The sequence below is a fragment of the Rattus rattus genome, chromosome 18, assembly GCF_011064425.1.
Source record: "Rattus rattus isolate New Zealand chromosome 18, Rrattus_CSIRO_v1, whole genome shotgun sequence".
NCBI lineage: Eukaryota > Metazoa > Chordata > Mammalia > Rodentia > Muridae > Rattus > Rattus rattus.
This window is the reverse complement of record NC_046171.1, coordinates 7,196,499-7,206,664: the sequence shown is the minus strand read 5'-3', so window position 1 is coordinate 7,206,664 and position 10,166 is coordinate 7,196,499. Positions and strand designations below refer to the sequence as shown.

The 10,166-nt window shown below is 47.7% G+C and overlaps 1 protein-coding gene across 1 annotated transcript; it reads left to right on the top strand.

The window, feature by feature from the left end:
- Nucleotides 1-417: 417 nt before the first annotated feature.
- On the top strand, nucleotides 418-9,297 carry LOC116887250 (butyrophilin subfamily 1 member A1-like). The gene is made up of 8 exons (XM_032888817.1): nucleotides 418-1,170; nucleotides 2,490-2,771; nucleotides 2,885-3,085; nucleotides 3,292-3,312; nucleotides 3,394-3,420; nucleotides 5,000-5,026; nucleotides 8,124-8,150; nucleotides 8,497-9,297. Exons 1-8 carry the CDS (start codon nucleotides 741-743, stop codon nucleotides 9,147-9,149), a joined length of 1,668 nt encoding a protein of 555 aa, XP_032744708.1. The 5' UTR covers nucleotides 418-740; the 3' UTR covers nucleotides 9,150-9,297.
- Nucleotides 9,298-10,166: the final 869 nt, after the last annotated feature.

Below are 10,166 nucleotides of genomic sequence, written 5' to 3'. Positions count from 1 at the left end.
GCTTGTGGGGCCACAGTCCCTGTGACAAAGTCCTTGAGGTTTACACGGCCAAGGCCCCAGGGAGAGGCACTCAATCTTTCTTCTGTACCAGGAAGTCACTGGGGCACCTGGAGTGTAGGTGGCTCGTTCAGAGAAATCACCCCAGAATGCGTGTCCATGTAACATATATGATGCCCCCAGAATCCAGAAGAGTGACACTGAGTGTCATGAACCCCCCCTGTTTGGGCTGGGATTTGAACCTGTGTCCTCTGCAGGAATCTCTGGGATCTTAGTTTTTCAGTCATCTCTTCATCCTCGGTTCTCTATTTTAATATTTTCTTTATTCAGTTGATGAAGAAATTGGCTGATAATGGAATTTAGCATTGGTTATTGGAACTTTCCTGGGTCTTGTTTGAGACCACTCAGTACCCCTGTTTCACACCTATATGGTGTGAGCATTGGTAGAGATCTTTATAGGTTTATGATTTTGAACCTACCCCAACACACTGACATTAGAATTCTCAGTGAAGATTCAGCTGCCTGGTGAGGAAGTACATGCAAGCTGGAGAAAGAATCCAGAAGGGATTCCTTCATGGAAGGGTCTGGGGCCAGGGACATAGGTAGCAGAGTTTTTTTTTGCATCATTTATGGAGGGCACTGCTGTGTCCAAAGGTAACTTGTCCATTCCTACATTGGTTAAGTTACTCATGGATGCCTGATGCACAGTGCCTAGAACAATCTACCCCTCGTGTTCTCCTGTCATGATATTCTCCTTCAGAGTGTGTTCTGTGCACTGCCCTGTGTCCCTCCAGCCTCTCACTCTTATATCTGTGTCCACAGAGGATTTCCTGGTCTTTGGTCCCTCAGACCCCATTGTCGCCACACTGGGTGGGGAAGCCATACTTCCCTGCTCCGTGTTTCCACTCATGAGTATGGAGAACATGGAGGAGCTGAGGTGGTTCCGCACCAGATTCTCCCAAGCAGTCTTTGTCTATCGGGACCAAGAGGAGCAGAAGGAAGGGCAGTTGCCTGGGTATTCACAGCGCACCTCATTGGTGAAGGACCAGTTCCATGAAGGCAAGGCTGCTGTGAGGATCCAGAATGTCCAGATGTCAGATAGTGGGATATACGTCTGCCACTTCAAACAGGGAGTGCTCTATGAAGAGGCCATCTTGGAACTTAAGGTGGCAGGTGGGTTAACTGATCCATGTTCTAAAAACCTTGGGTGACCTATGTGTGGGAGGAAACACAGATCACATCACCCAGCCCTTCCTTTCTTTTATGCATTGAGAGAAGTTCTCATGTTTGCCAGACTGTCCTTGAGCTTGCTCTGACTTGCTGGACTCACATGGATGCTTTGGTCTCTCATTTTAATCTCTACTTATTTTTAATTTCACATTTTGGGGTCAGAAACACGCAGTAAACTTGCCATAGATAAATTCCACCCATATTGTATATGTGACCTTTCCTAAAATGTGCTGTGTCTACTTCTGTGAATTAGGGATTATGTCAGTGTTATGAATAGACCAGCGGTTGAAATGCATATTTTCGAGGTGTCGGCAGGAAAATCAGAGTGGCTGAGGGAGTTGTCAGTGACAAGTGATGGTCAATGCTAAAGGTGAGTGGTTGAGGAGAGGAAGGAAGGAAGCTCAGGGTCTGACTTCCCTGGAGAGGAGAGCTGGGTGTGAGCCTGCCATGAGGGTCACAGGTGTGTGGAGAGTGGACAGATGGGGCACCAGTTTCCATCTCAGGGCTCCTGTGTTCAACATCCTTCAGTTTCCTCAGGATCTTGTGTGGATGAAAGAGAGGCCGTGTGTGGTGTGAAGATCCCTTTCCTCTTATTCCACTCTACCCACCTTTGCTCCAGGAAGAGGACTCTTCTACCAGGTCCCACCCAGTCTCCCTTCAGTCCTGGGACAAAACCCACACAGACACACACAGTCCATTCATTTAACCTGTCTTCTGGCACAATTACTGGACACTACTCTCTTCTGCCAGGAATATCTTCACCTTACTAGTTTTTCTTATCTGTCTCTCCCAACTGCCCCATTCTTTGGTTGCTAAACTCCCCTGACCACCCACGTGGAAGAGCGGCCAGTGTGGCTACTCCTGTTTGAGATGTCACCTGTTTGCCTGGTTCTCACCTCAAATCATGGTGAACTCCCTCCTCTTCCCTGTGTCTCTCTCCTACCTCTAGGGATCCAGAATTCCTGCCTCTACCTTCTGACTCAGAAATTGGCCCATGGCTTCCTTTACTGATTGATCACGAACCATCTGGGGAACAGGACCTTAGCGTCAGCACTGCCTCCTACTCCTTTGTTCTGTTCTGCCCATTGGGCTCTCTTATCTTCCCTCTGTCAGGCAACAGGGGACCAGCCTAGGCCTAATCCAGGAAAGCCTTTCCTCTTCAATTCCCATCTGCCCTGTGAACGGATCCTGTGAGTCACAGAATTGCTTCCAGGGTCCCTCGACCTAAAATGGCTTCTTGTGTGTTCACATCTGTCCTGCAGCGATCGGCTCTGTCCCTGAAGTGTACATCAAAGGTCCAGAAGATGGTGGAGTGTGTGTTGTGTGCATGGCTTCAGGGTGGTACCCGAAGCCCCAGGTGCACTGGAGAGACTCCAGAGGAGAGGATCTCCCAGCATCCTCAGAGATCCTCCGTGAAGATGCTGAAGGACTGTTCAGCACAGAGACCTCGCTGGTGGTGAGAGACAGCTCTGTGAGGAATGTGACCTGCTCCACCTTCAATCCCGTCTTGGGTCAGGAGAAAGCCATGGCCATTGTCATCCCAGGTGAGAGCTGTCCCTCACTTGTACAGGGACTGGGAAGTGTATGGTCTTCCTGGAAGGTGCTGGTCTGTCTTTCTTCAGCTTCACTAATCACTGGCTCTCTGCCTGGGCCCCAGAGCCCTTCTTCCCTCAGGCCTCTCCCTGGAAGACAGCTTTTGTTGTGATCCTGACCATGATGGGACTTCTAGTCTTGGGGACAATCTATCTTCTCAGAAGGGAACATTCTGGAAGGCTGAAGGTGCAGCAGAAACGGAGGAATTTTCAGTGTGAGAAGGATGAGTTACAGACGACAAAGGAGGATGCTCTGCTGTCTACTAGTGAGTCACCACAGCTGTAACAGACAGATTCAGAGTCCCCAGGAGGGCCTGGTGTTGTGGGATCAGGATAGGTGGCCTAACATCCCCAGGGTGAAGGGCTGTAGTCCTTTGGTTCAGGTGTCTGCAGTCCAGAGTGTCAGGCACCCAAACTGTGTTTCGTTTCTTCCTCCCAAGTGTACAGACCCCCTCTCCTCACTGTCTTACAGGTGCACTCAGGGAGGAGCTTGGTGAGTCTTGTTTTCCTCCTGAGCCGTCTTGTGCCCTCTCAAGCCCAGCAGTTTTCTTGACTCCTGTGTGTTGCTTTTCAGATTGGAGGAAAGCCGCCTACAATCGCGGTGAGTGACTGTCCCAGTGTCCCATCATTCCTGAGTGCCCTCTCCTTAATTCTAGGCAGAATGGGTTCCCTCCTGAGGACAGAAGTGGAAGGTTCTGGGAGGTGGAAGCCTGGTATTTAGACACCTGATCTCTGCCCAGAGCTAGAAAATGTGTGACTCTTTGATTTGTCCTGGTCCCTGGGTCTTAATTCAACCAACTCCTGACAAATATATTGGTGCCTCAGGTTTCAGTAGCTCTAGACCTCTGTCTGCACCTCACACAGCTTCTGTCTGAAGCAAACAGCAGCAGTGAGATGTCTTTAAAGAATGTATCTCAGTTAGGTGTCTATTGCTGTAATACACTAAGGTAATTTGGAGAGGGGATGTTATATTTGTCATACACGTTTTCGAATCATAGTTTGCTATTGGGGAAAACCTTGTCTCAGACTCAACTCAGGACCTAGCACAGGGACCTGGATCAGGAACTGAAGCAGAGACCACAGGGCAAGGCTGCTTCCTTGCTTGTTCAAAATGGCTTCTTCAAGTATCTTGCTGGCCCAGTACAGGATCACCTGTATAGATGTGGCACTGCCCACAGTGGCAGGCTCCTTGTATGTAAATCAATCAATCATCAATCAATCATCAATCAATCAATCAAGAAAACACCTCACTGCTTTCCCACAGCCAGTCTATTGGAACCATCTCTCAGTTGAGGCTCCCTGCTCTCACATGACTCTAGTTTTGAACACTGACAAACGCTCCTGAAGGTGTTGATGAAGGTGATGGGCTGAGACTTGAGTGTCTGTCCTCAACAGGAAGGAGATTGGAATGTTGGTGCTCTGGTATAGCTGTACCTGGCTTTAAAGATGTTTTACCCAAGGAACACTGGGAATTTCTCCAAAAATTCATTTCATATCCACACTAGTACACATTCTATTCTTCAACACACTTCCAAATAGCTCTTTTAAAAAAGAGCTGATGTAGTAATGTTTTCTGATGATTATGGAATAACTTTACTTTCCTCTCTATGATATTTACTTGTATTGCAATATTTTGCTTAACAGTAACACTGAATAAGTTTAGAATAGTAATGTGATAACTACGCCTATCATTGTTTTTCTTTTTGAATTAGATGTAGCTATTTTACAGCTGAAAGCCACACAGAAGGGCTGCAGAGATAGCTCAAAGGTTAAGAGCACTGTGTGTACATCCTGAGGTCCTGAGTTCAATTCCCAGCAACCACATGGTGGCTCACAACCATCTGTAATATGATTGGATGTCCTCTTCTGGTGTGCAGGTGTACATGCACATAGAGCAATCATATATGTAAGATAAACACATTTCAAAAAAACAAAATTTAAAAAGCCATACAGAACAGGGTTCAGTGGGAGATCTTAGCCCACAATGACATCTTTCTGATCTGTGTTTCTGGGAATTTTCCACAACACTCTGTTGCCCCTGCGTCTCTCAGGAGTCAGGTTCTCAGGGTTCTCTCTGTTCCTAGGCATAGACTCATTTTAGAATGGATGGAGGAAGGTTTCACAGACTCTCTGAGTGGGGTATTGTGAATGGGTTCTCACCAGAGTGTGTTCATTTACAGCCTGGAGGAAGGCGAAGCTGTATGCAGGTATGTGGCTACTATTGAATGCTCCCTCTGGGCTGAGCTTGGGTCCTAGTTAGGGGTTCTCCTGCTATAATAAAACACCAAGACCAGAGCATTTCCTCAAGGAGGAAAGAGTTTACTTGACTCTCACTCCAGTCTATCAACACAGCAAATCAAGGCAGGAACCCAACAGGCAGGAACCTGGAGGCAGGAGCTGAGGCAGGAGCCATGGAGGAGTGCTGCTCAGCGGATTGCTTCCTGTGGCTTGCTCAGTTTCTTTTCTCCCAAATCCTAAAACTACCTGCTAAGTGATGACAGTGCCCCCATGGGCTGGGTTCTCCCATATCAATCAGCAGTCAAGACAAGGTCCCACAGTTTTGCCTCCCGGCCAGTGCTATGGAAGCACTTTCCCTATTCAGGTTCCTTTTCCCCAGATCATCCTACCTTGTGTCCAGCTGACATAACAGGAAGTAGTTGTCATCCTCTTGAGCTGTCAGAGGCTGTGACTACTCCAAGGAGACCTGCACAGGACAGGGTCCATTAGGAGAGAGGAGCAAAACCTCTTCCAAAGATTCCTTTTTTCTTCCATTCTCTCTCTGTCTGTGTGTCTGTCTGTCTGTCTCTCTCTCTGTGTGTATGTGTGTGTCTGTCTGTCTGTCTCTCCCCTTGTACCTTTGTGCATATGTTGTCCTGAGTGTAGAGATCACAGCTTATGGAAGTCATGCTTAACCTCGGTACCAGCACCATTAGCTGCCAAATTCTCAGTTGCCCTCTGCATGAGTTATGACTGTGGTGGCCAGGGGAAGGTCTGCTGATCATGTCCTCCCCTAAGTAAGTGTGTAGGCATTTAATGGCTATTGGTGGAAGGGTTTTTTCCCCTTAAGGATTGCATTTCCTCCTCCATAGCTGGTGTTTCCATAAGGAACTAATTGAGCTCCTTGATTCTTTGTTCCCACAAGCTGTACCTGAGTGGAATCTTCCCTTTGGTCTGTCATTGGCACTCTCTCTGTATGTGACAAGACATTTGTTCATCTCCTCAGCAGGAGTGTGCACAGCTCTGACATCTTTCCCCTGACCTCTCTTTCTTCAGCTTCTGTCATCCTCCTCTTCTCTCTCAGTTCCCATCCCTGCTGCCCCAGGATGATCTAAGTGTTCTCCTGTCCCTGTCACTGAAGGAGCCTCCATAGAAGAGTGCAGGAATTCCTCTTTAGATCCACAGGATACATTCTGGGGCACCTGGCATGGTAAGTCATTGTCAGCGTCAGCATGGCCCCGTCTGCTGCCGTCTGGATCAGTGGACATCTTGTAGGTGCAGGGTTAGTGGGGAGTTCAGCTGCAGGCAGAGACTGTGGAGGAGGCCATGATGTCCTTGTGGATCAGAAGTGCTGCTTTCAGAAGATTCCACGTCAGTCCAGGAGGTTTGGGAACGTGGTCTCTGTAAGATAGTCTGTTTTATTGTCCTCCTTAATGTTGGGGTTCCTGCGTCTTTGTCTCAGTTATGAGTTCCCTTTCTTTGTTGTCCTCTGATCTCCTGGTGTTACCTACATCTCTGCTTCTGTCTCTGTCTCTGTCTCTGTCTGTCTCTGTCTCTCTGTCTCTGTCTCTTCTCTCTTTCTGTGTCTCTCTCTCTCTCACAATCTCTCTCTGTCTCCATCTACCCTTCCCTTTCCTTCTCTCCCCTTACTTCTCAGCCTCTTTCTCATACCCCTTCTCTGTACATCTTTCCCTTCTCCTCTCTCCCTCTCTTCCACTTATTTCTCACACCCTCCCCCTCCTTCCTCCCACCTCGGTCTTGCTATTCTGTCTTTGTCTCTCTGTCTATCTGTTGTCTTTCTACCTCTCTCTCTCTCTCTCTCTCTCTCTCTCTCTCTCTCTCCTCCCCTCTGTCCCTCCCTCCCTCCCTCCCTCTCCCCCCCTCTCCTTCTCCTCCCCCCTCTCTGTCACACACACACAAATCACACCTTCCATCCCCGAGTGGTGCTTGGTATTGTGGTCCCTGGATTCTGGCATCCACTGCCTCCAGGATGGTTAGGGTCTTGCTGACGCATATGTGAGCAGCTTGAAATCCCACTCAATGTCCTGTTATCACTGTATTAGGGGACCCGACATGCAAGTTAGCACTGCTCAGAAGTATCATCTCTCCTTCTTTTTAAAAAGGTGATATCTGTCTATCCATCTGTCTGTCTGTGTCTGTCCTTTTATTCTGTGAGTGAGTGTTTTTCTTGAATGTGTGTGTGTCTTTGTGTGCCATGTGTATATGTATGCCTTGGTCTCCCGGCTTGTGTGTCAGCGTCGGGAACTTCAGGAACAGACGGTCATGGGTGTCCATGAGAGTCTGGGAACAGAAGCAATGCCTTCTCAAAGAGCATCAAGTGGCCTTGGGCTTTCGTTTGCTTGTTGTTCTGTAAGACCAAACAGTGGGCCTTGCAGGCTAATATTGTAGAGCACTATCCATGATGCTGTTTTCTCAGACAGGGTCTTACTGTGTAGCTCAGTCTTATCTCTAAGTCCTCATGTAGCGTAGTTGCTCTCAAACTCACAGGTCTCCTCCTTCATCACGTTCCTCCCTCCCATTCTTGGAAAGTTCTGATTCAAGGATGTGTAGCTTCCAGGATGGTTGTGTCTGGGTCCTGACAAGGCACAAGGCACACTTCTCTGCCTTTATTAGGAATGGAGGTTAAGCCCCCCCCCATTTGAGTCTTTTTGGACGGGCTACAGCAGATGTGTGTGTGTGTGTGTGTGTGTGTGTGTGTGTGTGTATGTGTGTATACTCACTCTGTGTGAGTATATATGTGTATTTTATATCTGTCTGTCTCTCTGTTTTTGTGTGCATTTATGTGTGTATATGTGTGTTTTTGTGTGTCTCACATCTTTCTTTCTCTCTCTGTTTATGTGTTTTTATGTGTATCTCTCTCTCTCTCTCTCTGTCTCTGTGTGTGTGTGTGAGAGAGAGAGAGAGTGAGAGAGAGAGAGAGAGAGAGAGAGAGAGAGAGAGAGAGAGAGATTGTCCCCACAACCCCTATTTCAGAAGCCCAGAAAGTCTGTGTTTCTGATGACGGTTGCTGGCCAGATAAATGGGTAATCTCTGAACCCCCTCACGTGATCTGTATTTCTCTTGTAGATTGGCGCAAAGAACACTTCCAGACCTGTGAGTGACTCTGTGTCCCTTAGGGACACTTCTCCTGTGCTTCCCATGGCTCTGGTCTCTCCTCTTCTCTGTGGTCTCCCAGGTGTCGATGGCTGCAGTGGTGTGGATGGCAGAGGTGGCAGTTACTAAACCAGTCTCCTTCTTAAGTGCCTTGTTATCTTGTCACCCTAATTGAAAATTTCTTCCCTCCCTCTGCTTGCAAGACCTGGGTTTGAGTCACAAGGCTCTCATGTGAGGGACTTAATACCCTAGAAGATGCTAAGATGTTTTGAGATGGGAGAGGGGTAGCCGTAGCTTTTTCATCGTACTGGACAGGACCTCCCATGATTGGTAACTCTCTTTCCAGGGACTTTCACTCTGGATCCAGCCTCTGCCCACCCCACCCTTGTCATCTCCCAGGATAGGATGAGAGTGACCCGGAAAGACACCACTGTGTGCTTGGATGACCTCTTCAGTGTGCTAGGCACCAACGGCATCTCGTCTGGAAGATATTACTGGGAGGTGAAGCTGACAAACAGAGAAGGCAGCAAATGGATTCTGGGGGTCTGTAGGGAAGGTGTGGAGAGGAAAGGCTTTTATTTTGAGAGCCCAGAGAAGGGGTTTTGGACAGTGGGGCAGTCTAGTAGTGGGTATTGGGCCTATGTTGACTCTGGGAGGGATTCCTTATCCATCAGGCAAGCTCCGCAGAGTGTGGGGGTGTTTGTGGACTATGATGAAAGGAACATCTCCTTCTATAACATGAGTGACAAGTCCCACATTTTCTCCTTCCACGAGGCTTCCTTCTCTGGGACTCTCCTTCCATACTTCCAGCTTAAGTCTGGAAATGTCTCGATGACTGTCAGCTCCATGGCCTGTGTGTCTGAGGGGCAGGAGGGAGAAGAGGGAGAGAAAGGGAAGGAACAAGAGGAGGGCAAAGAGGAGGAAGAAACTCCATTCCTCCAGCGTGTCAGGGACACTCTGTTCCCAAAGTGTGGATCACTGCCTAAGTCGTCAATGTGACTCCATGTGTGAGTGTAAAGTATTTTTATATTTAATGTGATTTTAGATTAAATGTTTACATTTCATGTAAAATAGCAAATTGTACATTCTGGTGTGTAAAAATTGTCTCAATTTTCAGTATCTAGTAATAAAGTTTTATAGGAACATAGTGGTTTTCTCTCATTTGTATAGTCTGTATGGCTGCCTTGGGTCCAACAGGATAGAAGTGAGCTGTTGTGATAAAATATAAGCAGACACTAAACTGTATTTCTAGTGGTATAGAGACTTTCAGCTGACTGTTACAAAGGAGTTATTTTATAATTCTAGTGACCATTTTAAAAGTAAAAATGGTGTCCTGGAACAATTGGTTTCATGGTTGCATAACATCTGTACCTCAACATCATTTCATGTGGACCCCAGTGTCTTCTAATTGAGTTCTCAGGCTGACCAAGGTCTCCCTGCCTCCCTGCTGCATTGCGGGTAGCTGTGGGGGTGCCACTGTGGATTTAGGAACAATGGAGGTTGAGGTGAGTGTGGTGGAAATGTGTGGGGGTATGAAGTCCAGAGAGAAGGAAGAGCTCTGGGATCTTTGCAGGGGAAGAGGAGGAGGAGTGTGCAGGGGAACTAGACAGCTGGAATGGGGTCGGGGAACAAGGAAATTTCTGGGATGAGCTAGAAATTAAGGGCATTAGAACATCTCAGGATTTTTTCACACTGATCTTAGCTAAGATTCCTAGCAGTAGGGGTTGTCAAACCTGAAACAGCCTCTTGCTATAACCAGGTAAGTCTTCCAGTGAAGGGATTAGAACACCAACCCAGCCACAAAACCTTAGACCTGGAGTAAGGAAGCTTAGACAATTTGTCCTGCCTACACGATGTAAAGATGGAATGGCATTAGAGGGATTAGCCAACCAGTGACTGGCCCAGCTTGAGACCCATGTCTTTAGAGGATCCCACCCTTCTATTATTGTTGGCTTGTGAATGATATTCTCCTGTACTGGCAGAAGGAGCCCAGCACAGCTGTAATCAGTGAGGTCT

Coding starts and splice junctions, on each gene's coding strand:
- LOC116887250 (XM_032888817.1), top strand. CDS start 741: ATGATATTCTCCTTCAGAGTGTGTTCTGTGCACTGCCCTGTGTCCCTC. Junction 3,313..3,393: donor TGCACTCAGGGAGGAGCTTG/GTGAGTCTTGTT, acceptor GTTGCTTTTCAG/ATTGGAGGAAAGCCGCCTAC. Junction 3,421..4,999: donor GAAAGCCGCCTACAATCGCG/GTGAGTGACTGT, acceptor GTTCATTTACAG/CCTGGAGGAAGGCGAAGCTG.